Genomic DNA, 27,925 nt, shown 5'->3' with positions numbered 1-27,925 from the left:
GGAGATGAAGGGAGAGAAAGAGAGAATCTTTCTCTCTCCACCTGTAGACTACCTCCAGGGCAATCCAATAGTTAAGAGGAATGATGAGAGTTAGTTGGGTGAATTGGTCCTTGAAGCGCTATTCTTTTATGTTTCTGTAATTTTCCACTCAGTGTGTACTCTGCTTGGAGTTTTGGGCGCAGTGCATCTCCTTATCTAACCCCCAGCAGAACTGTCGCCTGCCTGGAGTCTGGGGCGCAGTGATATCTCCTTCTCTAACCCCCAGCAGAACTGTCACTCTCATAACAACACTCTGCTCTCTCTCTGCTCATACTGCACATACACACACACACACACACACACACACAGTCGCACTATAAAATACACACACACATCGTGTCCCACTCCTCCAGCGCCTTAAAGGGAAACCTCACCACTAGACACTATTTGTGGTGTTTTTCCAGTCTCCCTAAATAATTATGAGTGACGAGAGGTGTTTCAGACACAATTATGCACCATAGCTGTATTTTTGTCATTGGTTGATTGAGCCTGCTGTCTGATCAAAAAATTAATGGAGTCATGTTTTGTAGCAATTATTGTGGACTTTGTGATTAGCCAATTGCACGATCACGCTAATAGCTAGTAGATATGGTGGTCGTTGTTCAAAAGAACCATTGGACTTGTCTCAACAATGTTCCTATCTGCCAGGACATTGCAGGATATCTAGGTTGACTCATTTCCCCTTGCTTTGTAAAGACCACAGCCTGACGGGAGCCCTACTTCCTTGTGTTCTCACCCTCATATTAAGGCATTTCAAAATGGGGACGGTACTAGTTTCTACAGGTTCATTGGAGCTATGTCACTGTCTATCTGAGACGACTAGCTAAATAACTACAATGGCTGCTTCTGATGAGTCCTCTTCCCAAGAAGAGCTGGACGACAAAACTGTTTATGTTCTTTTACATACTAACATATGGGGCATTCTGGCCTATTAATTTGTGCTGGAATAAACTGAAGAGGAGTTGAGACGAGAACAAGAGTTGCGAGATTAACAAGCAGCGATGGGGAACTACGGTCAGACTGACTGGTGGAGCCCTATGCAGGTGCTGTCCAGCCATGCCGACAGAAGAGGAATGCCTGTGCTGAAACGAATTAGATCGCGGACAATTCTTACTGGAGAGGGTCACTGCAGACCCCATGGAATATGTGTGTGTATAGAGACCATCAAAGTTTCAATGCACATATGGATAGGTTGGATAGAAGTGTGCTGGAGACATTCTTTAGAACCTAAAAGATCAACTGACGACAGCAGCCTAAACCAGCTGGATCAGGAAAGCAAATGTCGAACTAATAATTTGTTTTGCTGTTAGTAGCTAGCTAGCAATATAGCTAAGCTCTCTTTTCACACGAGGCAATGTTGTTCAGCACAGTATAATTTCTTGACAGGACTTGCTAGTACCACTACAAGCCAAGCTTAACAGGACTTGCTAGTACCACTACAAGCCAAGTTAGTCAAGTTGAGCTAGCTAGCTGTGTTTGCTATACCCAACATGTACTGTAGCCTAATGTTATAGCTAGCTAATGTTAGCTAACTAGCCTCAGTGCATCTCAATAGGACTAGGAGCAAAACAGGATAAATATTTTGATGATGATGCCGAAGAGTAAAGGAATGTCATATTAGCCTTGGAGTAACTATACCTGTGTGTTGTAGCTAGCTAGCTAATGTGTGTCTGTGAAATGTGTCATATTAGCTTTGGAGTAACTATACCTGTGTGTTGTAGCTAGCTAATGTGTGTCTGTGATGTGTAATGTTCTGCATTGTGCTGCTACAGTAGGAATGGAGACGGTACACAACGATTAAGTCTAATAGTATTTTGTAATTCTCTTACAGACCATACCGCTTGGTGGCCTACAGATTATTTTGGGAGTTTGTTCTCCGTGGGGAGAAAACTAGGCAAAGGACACCGAATCCCCTTGCCATAACAACAATCTCCCCTTGTATTAAAGTGACTCCGAACACCTCACTGCACCAGCCAAACACACCATATGCAAGTATTCCCTTTGTAGAACTGTAGTATTTATAAGCATTAGTAGTATATTGTTTTCCTACTGTATATATGTCATACATTGCTATATCTGTTCCTGCATACTGCTGTGTAAACTCACCTCTGTGTCCTGAGCAAATACACTTTGTCTTGAATACAAGCCATGTCTACTTATTTGCTACATTGACATACAGATCTACTGTTTTATTGCCAACAAATGAAAGTTGAAATGATACACCAACTATTTTGTTTTCAGGAAGATTGGCGCTAGTTACTTCCAAATACATTTTTATGAATATCACAATGAATTGATCCAGAAGTTGAAGTCAACACTTTATTGGTTTCTGATAAGGGAATTTATATGTTTAAAGTAATGACTAAAGAATTCCACCCTGAAACTTAATTATTAGACTATGTAAAATGTATTAGAATAATTAGACTATAATCCAATAAGGTTTGGTTGAGACAAGTTAAAGGTGAGAAATGTGTGACTCAGAAAATACAGAGGACAATTGAACTATACATGCCCTGACCTGGTTGGAACTCTGAAAAACTTACGACAGGAAAGAGGCCCTGTCAAGGCCCCGCTAATCTGGGGAGGAAGGGAACGGCGAGGAACTGCCAGGCGGGTAGAACAGTGATAAACAAGGAATGTGACTGTGGAAAAAGATACATACTATGTGTGTGTGTGGGTATGTGGGTGTATGGGGGGTTATAAAGACTGCTCAAATTTTGGTTGACTAGAACGTTCTCTGAAGAAAGCTTATGAACCTTTTGCAGAATCTGAGTCTTTGCCTAATTATTATTAAACCCAGGGTCTTACAAACCTCGGGGATTGGTCAAAGCTTAAATAATTGTTTAGTTATCATCATTGGGATTAAAAATTATCGTGACAGTTTCTGATGCAGCTGGAATCATTTAGTCACTTGTCAGTACACTTGTAAAAAATATGATATAAAACATTTTATATCAAACTCCATATTATATAAAACATTTTATATCAAACTCCATTATATATACTGCTCAAAAAAATAAAGGGATCACTAAAATAACACATCCTAGATCTGAATGAATGAAATAATCTTATTAAATACTTTTTAGTTGAATGTGCTGACAACAAAATCACACAAAAATAATCAATGGAAATCCAATTTATCAACCCATGGAGGTCTGGATTTGGAGTCACACTCAAAATTAAAGTGGAAAACCACACTACAGGCTGATCCAAATTTGATGTAATGTCCTTAAAACAAGTCAAAATGAGGCTCAGTAGTGTGTGTGGCCTCCACGTGCCTGTATGACCTCCCTACAATGCCTGGGCATGCTTCTGATGAGGTGGCGCATGGTCTCCTGAGGTATCTCCTCCCAGACCTGGACTAAAGCATCCGCCAACTCCTGGACAGTCTGTGGTGCAACGTGGCGTTGGTGGATGGAGCGAGACATGATGTCCCAGGTGTGCTCAATTGGATTCAGGTCTGGGGAACGGGCGGGCCAGTCCATAGCATCAATGCCTTCCTCTTGCAGGAACTGCTGACACCCTCCAGCCACATGAGGTCTAGCATTGTCTTGCAGTAGGAGGAACCCAGGGCCAACCGCACCAGCATATGGTCTCACAAGGGGTCTGAGGATCTCATGTCGGTACTTAATGAGGTCAGGCTACCTCTGGCGAGCACATGGAGGGCTGTGCGGCCCCCCAAAGAAATGCCACCCCACACCATGACTGACCCACCGCCAAACCGGTCATGCTGGAGGATGTTGCAGGCATCAGAATGTTCTCCACGTCGTCTCCAGACTCTGTTACGTCTGTCACATGTGCTCAGTGTGAACCTGCTTTCATCTGTGAAGAGCACAGGGTGCCAGTGGCGAATTTGCCAATCTTGGTGTTCTCTGGCAAATGCCAAATGTACTGCACGGTGTTGGGCTGTAAGCACAACCCCCACCTGTGGACGTCGGGCCCTCATACCACCCTCATGGAGTCTGTTTCTGACCGTTTGAGCAGACACATGCACATTTGTGGCCTGCTGGAGGTCATTTTGCAGGGCTCTGGCAGTGCTCCTCCTGCTCCTCCTTGCACAAAGGCGGAGGTAGCGGTCCTGCTGCTGGGTTGTTGCCCTTCTACGGCCTCCTCCACGTCTCCTGATGTACTGGCCTGTCTCCTGGTAGCGCCTCCATGCTCTGGACACTACGCTGACAGACACAGAAAACCTTCTTGCCACAGCTCGCATTGATGTGCCATCCTGGATGAGCTGCACTACCTGAGCCACTTGTGTGGGTTGTAGACTCCGTCTCATGCTACCACTAGAGTGAAAGCACCGCCAGCATTCAAAAGTGACCAAAACATCAGCCAGGAAGCATAGGAACTGAGAAGTGGTCTGTGGTCCACCTGCAGAACCACTCCTTTATTGGGGGTGTCTTGCTAATTGCCTATAATTTCCACCTGTTGTCTATTCCATTTGCACAACAGCATGTGAAATGTATTGTCAATCAGTATTGCTTCCTAAGTGGACAGTTTGATTTCACAGAAGTGTGATTGACTTGGAGTTACATTGTGTTGTTTAAGTGTTCCCTTTATTTTTTTGAGCAGTGTATATATACAATGCAGTTGTGAGCATACTAGGCACTCTATAGTATACTACATCAGTCAAACTGAATATGAATGCTGTGTTGGCTAAATGTTCCAGGCATGGTCCTGAATGTTCTTCAGCTGCTGAACCTCATCTGGTGTTGGCCAATGGCAGCTGGTCTGGCAGAACGCCATGAGCTCCATGACCTTGGTCTCAGACTGTCAAGGTCAACTTGTACTTATAAACACACCAACAATACATGTTTATGCCTAGTTCCGGTAAATATATTTGCTCATCGTGGAGTCATGAAAGATTCAGCAAAGGTGACTTACATTATTTCCCAGTGCTGAGCTTGAAGTTAATGCCACTACAGATGTTGATAGGATCAGACTCTGTAAATAGAATAGATAGGCCAGTCACTTGAACCTCTGCTGTTGTTAGTTAGCTAGTTGGCTAACGGTTAGATACGGTCCGGCAGGCTGTAGGTAACGTAGACAAAGTTAGCTTGCAAAGTTACAAATCACATCGCCAGATAGCAGCAGGTTAATAACATTGATTTGTTTTGGAATGTCTCTCCAGCGTATTATGAAAGCTGGCTAGCTAGATTTGTTACAATACACCAATGTAGTTCGCTAGCTAATCAGCTACGGTAGTTACCTTAGTACAGTAACCAATGAAATGTTACCCCAGCAGCCTGTGCTTGCTTCTAGTTTGCACATCCAGGTACGGAGCACCAAGCCATGACTAAACTTTACAGTTGTTATTGACAACAACAAAAAAAGTTATTCGCAAGCTGATGTTCTATGAACAAGTAGCTGGTCTAGTGAGGAACCAGAGGCTCTCCTACCTGTTGACACCCATTCCCAAATGGATTCACCTTGACTGGGGCAGTACTACATCCTGAAATCACTTTCAATTCTGGATATTGTTGGTTGCCTACAACCAGGAAATGTAGATGGCCTGTTTCTACCTGTTATGCAGAAATGCTTGTATTTGCGTGTGGACTGATTTAACCCTAAGTGTGGACAGCTTTAACCCAAAGTGTGGACTGATTTATCCCTAAGTGTGGACTGATTTAACCTAACCCTAAGTGTGGACTGATTTAACCCTAAGTGCGGACAGCTTTAACCCTAAGTGTGGACAGATTTAACCCTAAGTGTGGACAGCTTTAACCCTAAGTGTGGACAGATTTAACCCTAAGTGTGGACAGATTTAACCCTAAGTGTGGACTGATTTAACCCTAAGTGTGGACTGATTTAACCCTAAGTGTGGATTGATGAAGGCAGTCTGTTTCTTTCCCTTCCATTATCCTCTTCCTCTCTGCTTGGCTTGTTGTCCGTAGATAACCTGTAACTCAGTATTCGGGGACAGCAGGGACAAAGTGTCTAGCCAGCAGCCTTAGATGATCCCTAGAAGAGTCCTGAGGATAATAAGCTTTTGTCTGAGTGTATGAGAGAGAGAGAGAGAGAGAGAGAGAGAGAGAGAGAGAGAGAGAGAGAGAGAGAGGGAGAGAGAGAGAGAGAGAGAGAGAGAGAATGTGTACAGGTGTGTCTGTACTCGTGTGTGCGTGTGTGTGTGTGTGTGTGTGTGTGGTCTTTGTATAGCCTGACATAGCACCTCTGCTATTGCCCCATTATAGCTATCATAATCCCTGCCTCCCCTGAACCAACAGCCATCCCTCACTTTCCTCACAGTCCCTGTGAGTGCACAGCCTGGGATCAGGAGAGAAGACATTTATATTTTAGTCTCATAGGGCTTGGAGGCCATTGCGGTAGTATCGAGCCACACAGAGGCCCTACTGACTGCGCCACATGGAGGCCCTCCTAACAGAGCCAACCAGAGGCCCTCCTAACAGAGCCAACCACAGGCCTTCCTAACAGAGCCAACCACAGGCCCTTCTAACAGAGCCAACCACAGGCCCTCCTAACAGAGCCAACCACGGGCCCTCCTAACAGAGCCAACCAGGGGCCCTCCTAACAGAGCCAACCAGAGTCCCTCCTAACAGAGCCAACCACAGGCCCTCCTAACAGAGCCAACCAGAGACCCTCCTAACAGAGCCAACCACAGGCCCTCCTAACAGAGCCAACCAGAGGCCCTCCTAACAGAGCCAACCAGAGGCCCTTCTAACAGAGCCAACCAGAGGCCCTCCTAACAGAGCCAACCAGAGACCCTCCTAACAGAGCCAACCAGAGGCCCTTCTAACAGAGAGGAAGACTTCTAATAAGGAGGTGCTACTTTAGTTTTAGGACACACACAAACAGACACAAACACAGATGATGTGATTAGATTGCAAACCACAGCATAATGTGCATATCATGTTGTCTACCGAGATAATGGGTTACTCCAGTGTGTGTCTTTTTAATGTTTCCACCATAGAGAAGGGTGTGATTCCTTTAACAAATAGGTAACTGAGCCTTTATTATGAGTGTATGTGGGCTATGGGAGTCACGACAGTTGTGGGTCATTAATTGTGTCCCAACTGTCCAACAGAGGCTGTTTGTGTTTCCTGGAGTAGACTGAAATTATCTGGAGGATGTTCACTGTCCTCCCCCAACTCCACGGCACATTTCAGTATTCTACACCCTTCTCTCTCTGCAGACACACACACACACACACACACCACACACACACACACACACACACACACACACACACACACACACACACACACACACACACACACACACACACACACTCTCTCTCTTTCTTTGTTTGGTTCCTTCTATCTCTCTTATGTTTCTTTTCTATATAACTCTCTTTCTCACACACACAATGTACGTCACTCTTATCTCACAGCGTCTCACCCAGCAGTTCAGTCAGGAAACTGGAGCTCCTATCTCTCTGTGTTCACTCTCTCTCTCCATAGACACAAAGGATTAGGTTTCACAGGGAAAGCCTCTGTTTGACCGCACTCACCTTAGTCCCTTCCTCCCTCGCTCTCCCTCCCTCCCTTCCTCCCTCGCTCTCCTTTCCTCCCTCCCTCCCTCGAGTCCAATCAGTGACACAGCCTCCCTGCCTTCTGTTCTGCACTGTCCTGCTCTGTTCTACACCAAATGGGAACCAACATGCGAGCGAGAGCGAGCAAGAGAGAGAGAGAGAGAGAAAGAGAGAGAGAGATCAGTGACAAAGGTGGATGGTATAATTAGAGGCTCTGGCATCGTCATTTCATCTGTAGTATATTGTCGTACGAACTTGATTCACCAACATTGATTCATATCCAGCTGACTTACTAGCTAAGTAGGATAGCTTACTTGCTAGCCCTGGCTGTTTAGCTAGCTATCTTTTGGTGTTGGATAAAAAAAAACAAGATTAGCAGGAGATAACCCGACTGATTGTAGACATCAACCTGTACTTTGAGAGGCGAGGGGGGTGGAACACGGTCCGGGAGGTTGGGAGGGAAAATACCAGGGGAGACGTGAGCCAAGAGCAGCCGATTATTTTGGACCATGGCGGAGAGCCGCGGCTGCTGCAGGAGGAGGCTGATCCGGGCCGAAGACCTGTTGGGTGGAAGAGACACCACCTGGGATCAGGCGGAGGATCAGGTAGCATGGAACGAATTGCAAAAATCTCTGAAGCTGGAGTCTTATATCTCCCTCACTAGCTGCTGCCTGATCCAAGGGTGCTGGTCTGAACCCCAAAGCCAAGGTGTGGCAGGAAGCCACTACTGACGGTCCCGACGGAGCACCATGGCTCCCGGCTGACATCACTGATAGTTATTCAGAGTTTGTGCCCTCCCCCGATTGTTTTTTTAATTGTTTTTATTTTTATTTCACCTTTATTTAACCAGGTAGGCCAGTTGAGAACAAGTTCTCATATACAACTGCGACCTGGCCAAGATAAAGCAAAGACGAGTAAACCAGCCTCTCTAGCTGAGGCTAAGCCACACCTCCAACAGGAAACATCACAGGCAGAACGAACATCTAGGGCTCTATTCAATCAAACATCACTGGCACAACAAACATCTATTCAATCTGTATCGCTGAACTTCCGCGATATGGACTGAATAAAGCCCCAAGTTTAATTGCTTTGCGGTTTGTACTGTATCAGAGTATAAAGAGTTACATTTGTTGATGTGACGGAGGAACACTGTGACTTTGATGAAAACCTTTGGAAAGGTCAGTTCCAGATTGGGGGAGTTTCAGGTTTGTGTACCAAATGTCCACGTATTCCCTACATAGTGCACTACTTTTCATCAGAGACCTGTGGGCCCTGTGGGCCCTGTGAGCCCTGTGAGACCTGTGGGCCCTGTGGGCCCTGTGAGACCTGTGGGCCCTGTGAGCCCTGTGAGCCCTGTGGGCCCTGTGGGCCCTGTGAGACCTGTGAGCCCTGTGGGCCCTGTGGGCCCTGTGAGCCCTGTGAGCCCTGTGAGCCCTGTGAGCCCTGTGGGCCCTGTGGGCCCTGTGGGCCCTGGTCAAAAGTCATGCACTATATGGGGAATAGGGTTTGGGACTGAGTTGATTTTCAGAGAGACACTGAGTTGATTTTCAGAGAGCTGTTTTGCAACAGGGTTGCACTCAGAGTGCTGCTGTGTAAACAGCTTCTGTCCACATTGACCAACCTTCTGCTGTGTTTAAACATAACATTTGTGGATAAATAGAAAATAGAAATAACAGGCAGTTTAAAATGATTATGTGACTATTGCAAACTCACAAACAGATATTTTTTTCTCTCTCTCACACACACACACACGCGCGCGCACACACACACACGCACACACACACACACAATGTTTCCCATAGTGGGGTGACACTGACCTGACCTCAATGACTGTTTCCAACAAGTGTGTGGTTGTGTGTGTAGGGAGGTAGAGATGATTTTCAGAAAGGTGGCTGAAGCAGCAAGGCATGTGCTCAGCACCTTCTCTCACATCACTAAGAAATACACACACATACTAGACACCCACACACACACACACACACACACACACACACACACACACACACACACACACACACACACACACACACACACACACACACCAGACACACAGACACACATTACGCAGCAGCAGGGGGTTGTGGAGGTTATAATTAGCATTGCCGTCTCTTATAGTGCCTGTCTGGAACAGAAGACCCCCCCCGCATGCACTTCTGGAACAGAAGACCCCCGCCCCCCCCTCTATGCCCCTCTGGAACAGAAGAACCCCGCCCCCCCCTCTATTGCCCTCTGGAACAGAAGAACCCCCCCCCCCCCCTCTATGCCCCGCTGGAACAGAAGAACCACCCCCCCATGCCCCTCTGGAACAGATGAATCCCCCCATGCCTCTCTCTCCTCTGTCTCCCCACTCTTCTCTCCTTTACCCTCTATCTTTCTCCTCGGTCTCTCCCTCCCCCTCTACACTCTCCCTCCCCCTCTACACTCTCCATCCCCCTCTCTCCCTCGTTCCAGACAGTTAAAAATAAATCCTGTTAGCTCACAGAATGGTGTCCGTCATTTCTCCTCATTGTAGATTCAGTGCCTCTTTTTAAAACCCTGCTGAAGATACACTTTCATAAAGACGTGTTTAATGTATGACTTCAATGTATGATTTTAATTCGCTATGTTGTTTCATTCTCCTTCCTCCTGTTTTTGTTTTCTTGTTAGTACTTTTCTTTAATTATTTTGTGACATGAAGCTCTTTGTTACCTGTATTGAAAAGCACCATACAAAGAAAGTTATTATTACTATTGTTGATGTTGTTGCTGATAACAATAAAGGAACGTGTGAACTGGCACTAAGAAAGCATACAGGATCAGATATATTTCTCAGTTAATTGTTGAGGTACTGACACTGTAGCCACAGCACGGCGTGAGGCCAGAGAGTTGATCTCTCCCTCCAATGCTCCCCATAGCCACACATTCATTATGGTGTCCACAGAGAGAATGTTTCTCCCAGCCTGACATTACAGGAGGAGCAGTGTTCCTCTTTGTCTGCTTTATCCTTAATCAGTGGAAAGAGAATAAAGCAGGTTTAGTAGCACCCGTCTCTGTACTTCTCTATTTTCCACCAAATTCCTCATAGGTTTTTTTCATAACCCTGGCTGCATCTCTGCTCTTGGCTTAGCTCTCCTCCCAGCGCATAGCCACACTCCAGAGTCTTCGCTTGTGCCATATTTCTCATCGGTTATTAGATTTAGAGCCTTTTATTACTGATAAAACCAGCAGACAGGGGGCAGGAATGTTTCATTAAGTTATGTATTTAGAGAGTCAGGGAAACAAGCCAGAATAGCACAATGCCTAAAGCCTTGTCTGTCTGTCTGTCTGACTGTCTGTCTGACTGACTGACTGTAAACCCATTTTCTCTGCACATTCTGGATAATTGTAAAACCATGATGTCACAGACATTCTTCATGGAAACAGTCCATAAGGAATAATCATAGAGAACATTACCACTAGGACCTAACACCAAGGCCTTATAAGGAACAGGACACTAGGGCCGGCAGCAAGATGGGTTTATTAACCTCCTCTAACAGTGGAAGACTGGGAACCCGGGGATGTCTGGGAACCTGGGGATGTCTGTGAACCCGGGGATGTCTGTGAACCCGGGGATCTCTGTGAACCCGGGGATGTCTGTGAACCCGGGGATGTCTGTGAACCCGGGGATCTCTGTGAACCCGGGGATGTCTGTGAACCCGGGGATCTCTGTGAACCCGGGGATCTCTGTGAACCCGGGGATCTCTGTGAACCCGGGGATGTCTGGGAACCCGGGGATGTCTGTGAACCCGGGGATCTCTGTGAACCCGGGGATGTCTGTGAACCCGGGGATCTCTGTGAACCCGGGGATCTCTGTGAACCCGGGATGTCTGTGAACCGGGGATGTCTGTGAACCCGGGATGTCTGTGAACCCGGGATGTCTGTGAACCCGGGGATCTCTGTGAACCAGGGGATCTCTGTGAACCCGGGGATGTCTGTGAACCCGGGGATGTCTGTGAACCAGGGGATGTCTGTGAACCCGGGGATCTCTGTGAACCAGGGGATGTCTGTGAACCAGGGGATGTCTGTGAACTCTGCTGCTAGTTGGTTTTAAAACGGGAACAATATTCAAAGTTATTGTTTCTGCTAGGGCTGAGTGGGAGAGAGAGATCTATTTTTTAAATGGTTTACAGTGTTCCTCTTCCAACGTAAACAGGAAGCGTAGACAGTCTCTCAAAAGCAAATAATTATGTTGAAAATGATTGTAATATGAGAAAGGAGATGTCTTGCACCAGTAACTCTGTGATTAGCGTCAACATAAAGTAGGCTCTGGCAGCCTCCTCCTTGTTCCTGTGTCTCAATGATTGAGCTGATTAACCAATTAAAAGACCACTAAGACTTTAATCATCTATTACAATGTTGTAACCTGTAGAGAACATAGTTTAAACTCCTCGCAACTTCCTCCCTTCTAATAGACACACGTCATACACACACACACACACACACACACACACACACACACACACACACACACACACACACACACACACACACACACACACACACACACACACATCTTACAGTGCATTCGGAAAGTATTCAAACCCCTTGACTTTTTCCACATTTTCATTACAGCCTTATTCTAAAATGTATTAAATTACATTAAATTTCCCTCATCAATCATGCAATGAGGTCGAATGAATTGTCCGTAGAGCTCTGAGACAGGATTGTGTCGAGGCACAGATCTGGGGAAGGGCACCAAAACATTTCTGCAGCATTGAAGGTCCCCAAGAACACAGTGGCCTCCATCATTCTTAAATGGAAGAAGTTTGGAACAACCAAGACTCTTCCTAGAGCTGGCCACCAGGACAAACTGAGCAATCGGGGGAGAAGGGCCTTGGTCAGGGAGGTGACCAAGAACCCAATGGTCACTCTGACAGAACTCCAGAGTTCCTCTGTGGAGTTCGCAGAACATTCCAGAAGAACAACCATCTCTGCAGCACTCCACCAATCAGACCTTTATGGTAGAGTGGCCAGACGGAAGCCACTCCTTGGTAAAAGGCACATGACAGCCTGCTTGGAGTTTGCCAAAAGGCACCTAAAGGACTCTCAGATCATGAGAAACAAGATTCTCTCGTCTGAGGAAACCAACATGGAACTATTTGGCCTGAATGCCAAGCATCACGTTTGGAGGAAACCTGGCACCATCCCTACGGTGAAGCATGGTGGTGGCAGCATCATGCTGTGGGGATGTTTGTCAACAGCAGGGACTGGGAGACTAGTCATGATCGAGGGAAAGATGAACAGAGTAAAGTACATAGAGATCCATGGTGAAAACCTGCTCCAGAGCACTCAGGACCTTAGACTGAAAATAGTCAAAGGTCAAGTATGAGCACATGTGAGTTAGGGTTAGAATCATGCAGCTGTAGCTGTTTTCAGAATACTTGTTTCATAGCTGCTAATCGCACAAAGAAATACGAATCCTATATCCCACCTCGCGCGGAAACACTGCCTGGCATGGTAGCTGTGTGCACTAAGTGGGGTGTTGATAGATTCATTTTTGTCTCATTCACTCGAAAGTCTACAAAGTGAGCCTTTGTCCTCGTGTTTCTTGGCTATTTACATTGTTAGCGAACAGACACCCTACTCAGATCCAAAATCTCCCCCACACACACACACACACACACACACACACACACACACACATGGATTAACAGGTTTAGCTAAAATGTCCAGCCCTATGATCCTGTGGTCCTGTGTGGCTCAGTTGGTAGAGCATGGTGTTTGCAATGCCAGGGTTGTGGGTTCAATTCCCACGGGGGACCAGTACAGAGAAAAAAAAAAAGTATGAAATGTATGTATTCGCTACTGTAAGTTGCTCTGGATAAGAGCATCTGCTAAATGACGTAAATGTATGACCACTCAAAACCCGCCTGAAAACTAGCTATTCTTCTGCACAGCAAGAGATTCCCACAATAAACCCTTCTGATGACGTTATTGAGCCCAATTACGATGGAATGTCGACGTTAGAAGCAAGATTAGTTTTTCATCAAAATGATCATTATTGCGAGCTATGACATGACGTAATAAAGGAATTTGAATATGCCACAAGAGGAAAGATAATTTGCCCTTATCAAACTCAACAGATCATTTTCCATCAATGAATGTCGATTTAACCCATTTGACTACTGTGATTACGCAATAAGGCACAAGTGTGGGTGGCTTGTTGGCCAATATACCACGGCTAAGGGCTGATCTTAAGCATGAGGCAACGCTGAGTGCCTGGATACAACCGTTAGCCGTGGTATATTGGTCATATACCACAAACACCCGGGGTGCCTTATTGCTATAATGAACTGGTTGCCAATGTAATTAGAACAGAAAAAAAGTCTAAAAATGTTTTTGTCATACCAGTGGTATAAGGTCTTATATCTCTTACCGAATGGAAACTACAAGTATAATGGCTGTGCTCAATGCAATGGCACTTACAAATGTAGATCCTTCAAACGGCATCAAACATGGAAACAGATCCCAGTCAAAGGGGTTATCACCACTACGGCAGGGATTTATCTTAGAACTTGTCCTTGTGGTAAAAACGATGTGGGTAAAATGGAGCGCAAATTAGAAGTAAGAATCTCTGAGCATCATAGCATTAACTGCAAAAACTCGACGTACCAAGTTGTGTCCCACTTTTTGGAAGAGAACCACTCTGTTTCGTCCCTTTCCAATAAACGGCATCGAACACGTCACCCTCCCTAGGACTGGGTGACCTTGACAATTTATTGTTCAAACGAGAGGTCGCCTGGATCTCTAATTTAAAGACCCTTGCTCCCTCCGGTCTCAACGTAGACTTTGATCTGAAGCCATTCTTGTGATTATTGTGATTTTGCTATTCATTGTAAATGTGTGTAGGCCTATGTAGCCAAATTGTATCTATGGTCGTGTGTTATCCATTCATGATTTTTATATGTTCTGTTCTAATCTGTAAATTAACCAATGAAATCAAAGCCACAACCGGCCATGATTACAGACACCTGTGTGTCCTTTCAAACTATATAAACTAGTGACCCGCAGTGTGTATACCCTGATGAAGACAGCTTGTCTGTCCAAACGTTGGTTATAAATTATTGCATCTGATCTCCTAGAGTGTGAGGCTCTCCTTTTCTTTTTCATATGGTCTGATATAACACAGCTGCCAGCCAATCAGCATTCATTTTTATTTGTGTACCTTTATTTAACTAGGCAAGTCAGTTACGAACAATTCTTACTTTCAATGACAGCCTAGGAACAGTGGGTTAACTGCGTTGTTCACAGGCAGAAAAACAGATTTTTACCTTGCCAGCTCGGGGATTCAATCATGCAACCTTTCGGTTACTAGTCCAACGCTCTAACCACCAGGCTACCTGCCTCTAACCACTAGGCTACCTGCCTGGTTTGAGCATTCGGGGCATACATTGCTGTTCTTGGTTGGTTTGAGCATTCGGGGCTCAAACCCAGTTAATAATTGTAAATAAATCTCTTTTGAGCATGTGCATAACTCTCTCTTTCTCTATATATATATATATATCCAACAGGAGAGTTTGAGTAATTAAAGTTGGACAGAGGATCTCGAAATCGCTGAGCAAGAAACACGTGGAGGAACTTATAAAAAATTACAAAATGATTGTCAAACTATTTTCTGCCAACTGTGTTGTTATTATGTGCCAGATGTTAAAACGAGATTGACTTGATGACTTGATGTTTCAATTGGCTACAGACGAAAATCTGGCTTTATAAATTGCTAATTCAACGTTGCCATGGTTTGCTGAGCAAGATGCAGGTAGCCTATAGCCCCTGATAGGACATCTCATTTCAGGGAAAAGTCCACAATAAAACTGATATTAAACGTGGCGATAGAACTGTAATCATGGTCACAATTGATAACTTACAAGTTAATTATCTAAACATGAAGTTATAGGACATTTATTCAATCAATTTGCCAGCTCCAGGTAGGCTACACAAGTGGTACAAATTGATTTGCAATGACTCCAGTGAAATCGTTTCAACATATCTATTGTATCAAATGGTAGGCTAAGTAGCCTACAATGTCACAGAAATTAATACCCTACTTGATGGCCAAACAGATGCAAATGTATCGTTCTCCACATTTAAAGTTAGTTTCATTGTGGACTTTTTCCCATAACAGAAGCACGAGCGGGAGTTCCATAACTTCCGTTTCAAATGTCTTCTTGCGCAGTGCTCGAGACCCAAGAACTGAGCATGCGTAAAACTATTCGCTTGATCCGGTTTAAATTCGGCATCAGAATAGTTTACTTTAACCATCTGTGCACGACTGTATCTAAGGCTCTCTAGTGCGCCCTAAAGTCGTTTCTCAGTGCTTTGTTGACGTTATATCAGTTCTAGCGCGTAAATGTTTTATGGAGAGAAAAAAAGTGCTGGAAATCGGTGTCTCCGTAATGACGGGTCTAAATAGCCTTCACCTACACCTGGTAAAAAGTTAGCACGACGTACGCGCCCGGTGCTCTGTCTCCGTTCCTCAGCTGCCTGCTGAAGCGCTCTCTCAACCAGCGCTCACGACAGACACAAACCTCCGGCCCTCTCTACCACTCCCTGAGTAACAGCCTGCTCACTGCCTGATCGGCAACAGCACCACGTAACCGTTCAATAGATAAATGCCATGGCGGCCGCGGTGCAATTTAGAAGTTACATATACATTTAACAATGTACCACGTTACTTCTTACTAATACATTTATTGTTTTAGATGCATTACAAAGTATGGTCATCTGTATTTTTATATAATATTTTAGCTGGTAAAAAGTCTTGAGTGACTGGAAGATTTTTTCATCTACCTGACACAGTGGCTAGCGGACCAAAAAGTACATTAGTCCCTAATGTTAACATTGTCCATGTATTACAATGAGAGACACTGTCTGTCTAACCAGTAATAACCCATACAGAATGTGGCAAAACCCATAGCCTGCCCAACACGTTAAAAATATCCTGTTGTTTTTACAGTCACTTATTGGCAACTGTAAGTTCTTGTAAAAAAAAAAAAACTGTACATTACTATGAAGTTTACAGTAACATACTCTATTATTTTAATTGTTTTACATTGACTTACAGTCAAACTGGCTGCCAGTAAATTACCATAAAAAACTGGATTTAAAAAAAGAAGAATTACAGTGTACCCATAACCTTTCACATCCCTCTTTTTCTTGAGGACAACAATGCTTGTTGTATACCTTTACTATACAATTCCTTAAATTAATATTGTATTATATGCTATTTGCAAGATCTAATTGTAGCAAGCCTGGTCCCTGATGTTTCTGCTCTTGCCATTTCCATTGCTGTCATTGTCAAGCCAAACATGTTCGGTATGAAAAATTCATAAGGAACTGACAAGAGAGCGAAAGCAGACTGCCACCCAGGCTACCTTGGGACTAGCCAGACTCAGGAAATTACAAAGAAACTGCACAGTGTCTCTCTGACAGTGTAAGAGGATAAGATAAGGATATTATACCCATGACCACTGTGTTAAGGACCCAGACCCATGACCACTGTGTTAACGACCCATGACCACTGTGTTAAGGACCCAGACCCATGACCACTGTGTTAAGGACCCATGACCACTGTGTTAAGGACCCAGACCCATGACCACTGTGTTAAGGACCCAGACCCATGACCACTGTGTTAAGGACCCAGACCCACGACCAGTGTGTTAAGGACCCATGACCAGTGTGTTAAGGACCCAGACCCATGACCACTGTGTTAAGGACCCAGACCCATGACCACTGTGTTAACGACCCATGACCACTGTGTTAAGGACCCATGACCACTGTGTTAAGGACCCAGACCCATGACCAGTGTGTTAAGGACCCATGACCACTGTGTTAAGGACCTAGACCCATGACCACTGTGTTAAGGACCCATGACCACTGTGTGTTAAGGACCCATGACCACTGTGTGTTAAGGACCCATGGCCACTGTGTTAAGGATCCAGACCCATGACCACTGTGTTAAGGACCCAGACCCATGACCAGTGTGTTAAGGACCCATGACCAGTGTGTTAAGGACCCATGACCAGTGTGTTAAGGACCCATGACCAGTGTGTTAAGGACCCAGACCCATGACCAGTGTGTTAAGGACCCAGACCACTGTGTTAAGGACCCATGACCACTGTGTTAAGGACCCATGACCACTGTGTTAAGGACCCATGACCAGTGTGTTAAGGACCCATGACCACTGTGTTAAGGACCCAGACCCATGACCACTGTGTTAAGGACCCATGACCAGTGTGTTAAGGACCCATGACCACTGTGTTAAGGACCCAGACCCATGACCAGTGTGTTAAGGACCCAGACCTGTTAAGGACCCAGACCCATGACCACTGTGTTAAGGACCCAGACCCATGACCAGTGGGTTAAGGACCCATGACCAATGTGTTAATGACAGATAGCCCTTTCCTGGTTGGAATGTTACTAATATCTTTCATAATTCCATAATTAATAAACTTTTTTTAACACCGAAAATCCAATGTTTCTATGTCAAACGATTGTGTTATATTTCAGACTTCTGTAGTGTAATATAAAGTGTAATATTGGGAAGTAAACTCTAAATTAAATATATTCAACTCTATATCTGTACAGGTTGTCATCTTATTTAAGCCCATAACCATGTGTGTGATGTGCATATTTTGTTTCCAATTATATTTGTTTAAAACTACCAAGAAACACACTGTGTAACCTTGATTTATCCCACCGCAGTAAAAGGTTAAATTTGTTTTCTATTATCTCGTGTGGCTCAGTTGGTAGAGCATGGTGTTTACAACGCCAGGGTTGTGGGTTCAATTCCCACGGGGGACCAGTATGGAGAAAGCTCTGGATAAGTGCTTCTGCTAAATGACTGAAATGTAAAAATGTCTATTCTTTTTTCCAGATTTAATTGTAGCATAAGTGCCATTAAACTACATTGGTCATGAGCTATCCCTGTGTTACATGGGTCAAACTTGTAAATAAACATACTGAAATGTTTTTTTATTTTGTTCAAAGGGGATGCTAGAGCGACTCTGCTTCTGATAGAGACGTTTTTTTTCAAAGCAGTTTGGCTAAATCACCTACTTGCATCAAGAGATCTAGTTCTGTAAAAATGTAAAATGACACCAGGCTGTACTCAGTGACACGGTTAGAAATCCTTCCACAACTTCTGAGTCAACATGATTTACTACTAGTGAGTCAACATGATTTACTACTAGTGTCAACATGATTTACTACTAGTGAGTCAACATGATTTACTACTAGTGTGTCAACATGATTTACTACTAGTGTGTCAACATGATTTACTACTAGTGTGTCAACATGATTTACTACTAGTGTCAACATGATTTACTACTAGTGTCAACATGATTTACTACTAGTGTCAACATGATTTACTACTAGTGAGTCAACATGATTTACTACTAGTGTGTCAACATGATTTACTACTAGTGAGTCAACATGATTTACTACTAGTGTGTCAACATGATTTACTACTAGTGTGTCAACATGATTTACTACTAGTGTGTCAACATGATTTACTACTAGTGTGTCAACATGATTTACTACTAGTGAGTCAACATGATTTACTACTAGTGTGTCAACATGATTTACTACTAGTGTGTCAACATGATTTACTACTAGTGTGTCAACATGATTTACTACTAGTGTGTCAACATGATTTACTACTAGTGTGTCAACGTGATTTACTACTAGTGTGTCAACGTGATTTACTACTAGTGTGTCAACATGATTTACTACTAGTGTGTCAACATGATTTACTACTAGTGTGTCAACATGATTTACTACTAGTGTGTCAACATGATTTACTACTAGTGTGTCAACATGATTTACTACTAGTGTGTCAACATGATTTACTACTAGTGTGTCAACATGATTTACTACTAGTGTGTCAACATGATTTACTACTAGTGTGTCAACATGATTTACTACTAGTGTGTCACATGATTTACTACTAGTGGTCAACATGATTTACTACTAGTGAGTCAACATGATTTACTACTAGTGTGTCAACATGATTTACTACTAGTGTGTCAACATGATTTACTACTAGTGTGTCAACATGATTTACTACTAGTGTCAACATGATTTACTACTAGTGTCAACATGATTTACTACTAGTGAGTCAACATGATTTACTACTAGTGTGTCAACATGATTTACTACTAGTGAGTCAACATGATTTACTACTAGTGTGTCAACATGATTTACTACTAGTGTGTCAACATGATTTACTACTAGTGTGTCAACATGATTTACTACTAGTGTGTCAACATGATTTACTACTAGTGAGTCAACATGATTTACTACTAGTGTGTCAACATGATTTACTACTAGTGTGTCAACATGATTTACTACTAGTGTGTCAACATGATTTACTACTAGTGTGTCAACATGATTTACTACTAGTGTGTCAACGTGATTTACTACTAGTGTGTCAACATGATTTACTACTAGTGTCAACATGATTTACTACTAGTGTGTCAACATGATTTACTACTAGTGTGTCAACATGATTTACTACTAGTGTGTCAACATGATTTACTACTAGTGTGTCAACATGATTTACTACTAGTGAGTCAACATGATTTACTACTAGTGTGTCAACATGATTTACTACTAGTGTGTCAACATGATTTACTACTAGTGTGTCAACATGATTTACTACTAGTGTCAACATGATTTACTACTAGTGAGTCAACATGATTTACTACTAGTGTCAACATGATTTACTACTAGTGTGTCAACATGATTTACTACTAGTGTGTCAACATGATTTACTACTAGTGAGTCAACATGATTTACTACTAGTGAGTCAACATGATTTACTACTAGTGTGTCAACATGATTTACTACTAGTGAGTCAACATGATTTACTACTAGTGTGTCAACATGATTTACTACTAGTGTGTCAACATGATTTACTACTAGTGAGTCAACATGATTTACTACTAGTGTCAACATGATTTACTACAAGTGTGTCAACATGATTTACTACTAGTGTGTCAACATGATTTACTACTAGTGTGTCAACATGATTTACTACTAGTGTGTCAACATGATTTACTACTAGTGTGTCAACATGATTTACTACTAGTGTCAACATGATTTACTACTAGTGTCAACATGATTTACTACTAGTGTCAACATGATTTACTACTAGTGAGTCAACATGATTTACTACTAGTGTGTCAACATGATTTACTACTAGTGTGTCAACATGATTTACTACTAGTGTGTCAACATGATTTACTACTAGTGAGTCAACATGATTTACTACTAGTGAGTCAACATGATTTACTACTAGTGTCAACATGATTTACCACTAGTGAGTCAACATGATTTACTACTAGTGAGTCAACATGATTTACTACTAGTGTCAACATGATTTACTACTAGTGTCAACATGATTTACTACTAGTGAGTCAACATGATTTACTACTAGTGTGTCAACATGATTTACTACTAGTGTGTCAACATGATTTACTACTAGTGAGTCAACATGATTTACTACTAGTGTCAACATGATTTACTACTAGTGTGTCAACATGATTTACTAATAGTGTGTCAACATGATTTACTACTAGTGTGTCAACATGATTTACTACTAGTGTGTCAACATGATTTACTACTAGTGAGTCAACATGATTTACTACTAGTGTCAACATGATTTACTACTAGTGTGTCAACATGATTTACTACTAGTGAGTCAACATGATTTACTACTAGTGAGTCAACATGACTTACTACTAGTGAGTCAACATGACTTACTACTAGTGTGTCAACATGATTTACTACTAGTGTGTCAACATGATTTACTACTAGTGAGTCAACATGATTTACTACTAGTGTGTCAACATGATTTACTACTAGTGTGTCAACATGATTTACTACTAGTGTGTCAACATGATTTACTACTAGTGTGTCAACATGATTTACTACTAGTGTGTCAACATGATTTACTACTAGTGAGTCAACATGATTTACTACTAGTGAGTCAACATGATTTACTACTAGTGTGTCAACATGATTTACTACTAGTGTGTCAACATGATTTACTACTAGTGTGTCAACATGATTTACTACTAGTGAGTCAACATGATTTACTACTAGTGTGTCAACATGATTTACTACTAGTGAGTCAACATGATTTACTACTAGTGAGTCAACATGATTTACTACTAGTGAGTCAACATGATTTACTACTAGTGAGTCAACATGATTTACTACTAGTGTCAACATGATTTACTACTAGTGTCAACATGATTTACTACTAGTGAGTCAACATGATTTACTACTAGTGAGTCAACATGATTTACTACTAGTGTCAACATGATTTACTACTAGTGAGTCAACATGATTTACTACTAGTGAGTCAACATGATTTACTACTAGTGTCAACATGATTTACTACTAGTGAGTCAACATGATTTACTACTAGTGAGTCAACATGATTTACTACTAGTGAGTCAACATGATTTACTACTAGTGTGTCAACATGATTTACTACTAGTGTGTCAACATAATTTACTACTAGTGTGTCAACATGATTTACTACTAGTGAGTCAACATGATTTACTACTAGTGAGTCAACATGATTTACTACTAGTGTGTCAACATGATTTACTACTAGTGTGTCAACATGATTTACTACTAGTGTCAACATGATTTACTACTAGTGTCAACATGATTTACTACTAGTGTCAACATGATTTACTACTAGTGAGTCAACATGATTTACTACTAGTGTGTCAACATGATTTACTACTAGTGAGTCAACATGATTTACTACTAGTGTCAACATGATTTACTACTAGTGTCAACATGATTTACTACTAGTGTGTCAACATGATTTACTACTAGTGAGTCAACATGATTTACTACTAGTGTGTCAACATGATTTACTACTAGTGTGTCAACATGATTTACTACTAGTGAGTCAACATGATTTACTACTAGTGTGTCAACATGATTTACTACTAGTGTGTCAACATGATTTACTACTAGTGTCAACATGATTTACTACTAGTGTGTCAACATGATTTACTACTAGTGTGTCAACATGATTTACTACTAGTGTGTCAACATGATTTACTACTAGTGTGTCAACATGATTTACTACTAGTGTGTCAACATGATTTACTACTAGTGAGTCAACATGATTTACTACTAGTGAGTCAACATGATTTACTACTAGTGAGTCAACATGATTTACTACTAGTGAGTCAACATGATTTACTACTAGTGGTCAACATGATTTACTACTAGTGAGTCAACATGATTTACTACTAGTGTCAACATGATTTACTACTAGTGAGTCAACATGATTTACTACTAGTGTCAACATGATTTACTACTAGTGAGTCAACATGATTTACTACTAGTGAGTCAACATGATTTACTACTAGTGAGTCAACATGATTTACTACTAGTGAGTCAACATGATTTACTACTAGTGAGTCAACATGATTTACTACTAGTGTGTCAACATGATTTACTACTAGTGAGTCAACAATGATTTACTACTAGTGAGTCAACATGATTTACTACTAGTGAGTCAACATGATTTACTACTAGTGTGTCAACATGATTTACTACTAGTGTGTCAACATAATTTACTACTAGTGTGTCAACATGATTTACTACTAGTGAGTCAACATGATTTACTACTAGTGAGTCAACATGATTTACTACTAGTGAGTCAACATGATTTACTACTAGTGTGTCAACATGATTTACTACTAGTGTGTCAACATGATTTACTACTAGTGTCAACATGATTTACTACTAGTGTCAACATGATTTACTACTAGTGTCAACATGATTTACTACTAGTGAGTCAACATGATTTACTACTAGTGTGTCAACATGATTTACTACTAGTGAGTCAACATGATTTACTACTAGTGTCAACATGATTTACTACTAGTGTCAACATGATTTACTACTAGTGTGTCAACATGATTAACTACTAGTGAGTCAACATGATTTACTACTAGTGTGTCAACATGATTTACTACTAGTGTGTCAACATGATTTACTACTAGTGAGTCAACATGATTTACTACTAGTGTGTCAACATGATTTACTACTAGTGTGTCAACATGATTTACTACTAGTGTCAACATGATTTACTACTAGTGTGTCAACATGATTTACTACTAGTGTCAACATGATTTACTACTAGTGTGTCAACATGATTTACTACTAGTGTGTCAACATGATTTACTACTAGTGAGTCAACATGATTTACTACTAGTGAGTCAACATGATTTACTACTAGTGTGTCAACATGATTTACTACTAGTGAGTCAACATGATTTACTACTAGTGAGTCAACATGATTTACTACTAGTGAGTCAACATGAATCTCCATCTGGGATGTCTGTTATAAAGTATGTTTCAACTAATAAACCCAAAACCTTCCTTAGAGAAACATTATAATTATAACAGACCAGTTTAATGATTGTCTCTGAGTCCATCCAGTAATCACACCGTAACATAACCTGCTCAAACAATTACATTTTTTTATGTATTGTTTTTTTTTAATGCAATTTCTTCTCTCACTATTACAGACATTATGGATACTGGAAAGCCAAGTATTTTCTCAGGTTTTGGAACATTCCAAATAAAATGTTTGAAGTGTTTTCTTAACAATATACATGAATCATACACTGTTTGTTTCCGTAGTCATAGTTTCAATATTCAAGTCATTGTTCATAGGCCTTCTTGCTGTGTCAATAAAATCCAGTCGTCCAAACTCACAAGAAGTGGTCCTGTCAAATACAACTGTCTGCAACTTAACTGAAAAATACAAATAAGATACATTCCAATGTGGGCAAAAAGTAGATTTCCTCAAAAACACTGATTCAAAGCGTTTTAATTTCCACGATTAACTGAACGGCACTAGATGCAAAATGTACATTAAATTCACTGTCTTTGGTGGAAAAGGGAGAAAAAAATGGGTGTTTTTCTGTCACAGTTTGGAGACAGTCAGTAAAGACTTAGTGAGGTCCTTGGCCTCCCCAGCCGTCCTGACTCTGTCGTAGCCCAGGACAGACATGGAGTGATGACAGTAGTCCTCCACCTGTTTGATCTGCTGGATGCTGAGCACTGTTCTCCATGCGCTGGCAGCCTGAGTGGCGTTCCTGGAGGACACTATGAACGGCTTGGAGGACGAACTAGACCCGCTGGTCATATTCAGAGCAAACGACTCAATGTCATGGTTGGTGGTGAGGTTGGCGAAGCGGTAGATGTTCCTCAGGATCTTCACAGGGTTCTCCACCAGGTCCTCATAGCGCACGGCCATGTACTTCCCTTTGAGCCAGCTGGGAGGGTTTAAGGCAGTCCTCAGGGTCCTGGAGGTGCGCTCACAGATCACCTCCATGGCTCCGATGGAGTGGTAGTCTGAGCCGTCCTTCTTGTTGGCTTTGTGGTTGGGGTCTACGAAGGGGATTCTGCGGAGCTTAGGGTCCCTGCTCCGGACCACCTGCAGGTTCTCCCGGATCAGCCCGTGTCTGGACTTGATCCTGGAGTTGGCCACGGCCCGGGGGTCCCTGACCAGGTGGACTACCTTCACGTCCAGCGACGGGTCCTCCATGAGGGGGGCTAGAACGTTAACGTCCAGGATACGCACCCCTTTAATAACGATAGTGCTGTATTTGAGGCACTCCTCCTCCAGTAGTCTAAGGCTTTGAGGGGGACACTTTTTACACACCTTGTCGTCCACCATCCCCACCACCTCTTTCCTGTAGGCGGAGCACAGAGGGTAGGAGCACACCACCTTATTCAGGGAGGCCCCAAAGAGTCCTAGGGAGGTAAAGTTCTTTCCCCCTGGGCTGTTGTACAGCTGGAACACAGAGAGATCACAGCGGTATAAAGAGCTGAGCATGTCCCTGGCTGCTCCTTGCAAAGACACAGCGTCTCCCGGGTACAGCTTCTGCCAAATGTGCCACATAGGTTCATAGAGGAAAAACACTTCAGGATGTTGGTTAAACAGCTCCCCGAAAAAGGAGGACCCAGACCTCCATGTGGTCAGAACATAGACCAACTGTCTCTTCTTGGCCAGATAGGGTTTGTAGAGGAACCTGATGTCTGACCTGCCTTGATAGGAAGCACTCCTCATCTGGTGATTGCACTGCTGGGGCACTTTAGTCCATTTGTAATTGGCCAAGTTCAGCATGGTCAGCACGAGCAGCAAGAAATAGGCTATAAACAACACAATCCGCTTTCTGCGTAGCACCTTCATCACGATGCCGGGCTGGGCTATTATCTTGGTATGGTTCCTGTTAGTTTTGAGCTTTCTCCAGTAGCCAGCATCATTCTCCCAAGGCGCTGTCAACTTCAGTTGTCGATGGTATTGTTTCCCTCTCATCTGTAACCTAGGAGTGAGTGGCTCTGACCACTGGGCGAAAACTTATTACATTTACAATAGGCAAAGATGTATAGTTATTGAATATCTCTGGTGGGAATCGGTACACCAACCGAATCGAATGTTAAATCATTCTCACTGGGCATAGACGTCAATTCAACGTCTATTACACCTTCGTTCAACGTAATTTCATTGAAATTACAAGGAAACAACGTTGATTCAACTAGTGTGCGCCCAGTGGGTTAGGTAATGCTCCAGCCAACACATATTCGATATCCCAATCCAATTCGCGATCCAAAATAAAATAACACAGCCCAGCTTTTACTGCAGTGCGCAAGGCTCTTCACATGAAAGAGCGATACCATGAACATGTTTCCATTGCGGGTATTACAGTGCTTATTGCGGTTGGCCTGCCATCAAAACAAAAATAGTATCCCTTCATTCAAACAATGTATGTCCTCCTTGACAACATTCAGCGTAGGCATCTATGCGCAGTTAAAAACAGATTCGCCACAGTATGGATGGAGCCTATAGGTACACTGAACAACAGCACACAAGTACTAGCCTACATTAGTAATTACGTTCTCCGGCTTCTTCTTGGTTCCTTTCGCTTAACGTCGCCAGTATATCCAGAGAGGCAGTCTAATCGTCCAAATATATTTTCTTTCTTCCTGATGTACCGTAGTTTGTATATGTAACTAATTGAAACGGGACTGATTCAATCAGAGCCTACACCTCCCTCCCCCAGACGCCATTGGTGCGTAAAAGGATATTTGTGTTAGAGAGTCGCGCCCTTGGCTCTTCCGCACGTCTGTCAACAACGCACCGCTCTGGGAGACGCCTACGTTTGAAAACAAAGGGTGCGTTCGAGCGGATCACCTTTATCAATGTCTGTCACCGCCTTTGAAAGTGTAGAAAACTTGTCCGACTTGCGACTACATGTCGACTGCATGACCTTTACAACAACATTGTGATCAATGGTCATGAACTTTCTACTGCAGTCGACTGGAAATCTCGGCAGTTACTCCTCACCAACTGCAACTTGAAGTAGGAACCAAAGCATTGTGGGAGACAACCTTTGGATTTTTTTTGGAAGCAAAATACACTACATGCTCATACACGGTTGATGTCGCCACCTATCATTGGTTATTGTCAATGCATGTTTACTTTACATAGGCCGACATCTGATCCAGATTTCTAACATAAATAAATTAAATATCTTACTTGCGACAATATAGCTAATATTTTTTTTATCTAAAAACAGCTTCTATCTCAAGGCCATCAGACTGTTAAACAGCCATCACTAACATTGAGTGGCTGTTACCAACATACTGACTCAAATCTCTAGCCACTGATGGATGAAATGATGTAATCAATTTATCACTAGCCACTTTATTACCCTACATTACTCATCTCATATGTATATACTGTACACTAATATCATCTACTGCATCTTGCCATCTTGATGTAATTAAATGTATCACTAGCCACTTTAAACAATGCCACTTCATATAATGTTTTCATACCCTACATTGCTCATCTCATATGTATATACTGTACTCTATACCATCTACTGCATCTTGCCTGCCGTTCAGCCATCACTCATTTATATATTTATATGTACATATTCATATTCATTCCTTTACACTTGTGTGTACAAGGTAGTTGTTGTGGAATTGTTAGGTTATATTACTTGTTAGATATTACTGCATGGTCGGAACTAGAAGCACAAGCAATTCGCTACACTCGCATTAACACCTGCTAACCATGTGTATGTGACCAATACATTTGATTTGATTTGAAATGTTACTGTAATTGTTGTTGTTATGTTGTGTTGATACCATACTGTGTTGTGATGTTGTGTTGCTACCATGCTGTGTTGTCATGTGTTGCTGCCTTGCTATGTTGTTGTCTTAGGTCTCTCTTTATGTAGTGTTGTGTTGATACCATACTGTGTTGTGATGTTGTGTTGCTACCATGCTGTGTTGTCATGTGTTGCTGCCTTGCTATGTTGTTGTCTTA

General features: G+C 42.4%; 1 protein-coding gene across 1 annotated transcript; it reads right to left on the bottom strand.

Moving 5' to 3' along the window:
- Positions 1–23,973: 23,973 nt before the first annotated feature.
- On the bottom strand, positions 23,974–26,968 carry LOC115195368 (carbohydrate sulfotransferase 2). Its single transcript, XM_029755163.1, has one exon. The coding sequence runs from the start codon at positions 25,904–25,906 to the stop codon at positions 24,509–24,511; it is 1,398 nt and encodes a 465-aa protein (XP_029611023.1). The 5' UTR covers positions 25,907–26,968; the 3' UTR covers positions 23,974–24,508.
- Positions 26,969–27,925: the final 957 nt, after the last annotated feature.

The sequence above is a fragment of the Salmo trutta genome, chromosome 6 (genome assembly GCF_901001165.1).
Source record: "Salmo trutta chromosome 6, fSalTru1.1, whole genome shotgun sequence".
In the NCBI taxonomy this organism is placed as follows: domain Eukaryota; kingdom Metazoa; phylum Chordata; class Actinopteri; order Salmoniformes; family Salmonidae; genus Salmo; species Salmo trutta.
Note: the sequence above shows the minus strand (reverse complement) of the source record. Positions and strands in the feature narration are given on the sequence as shown.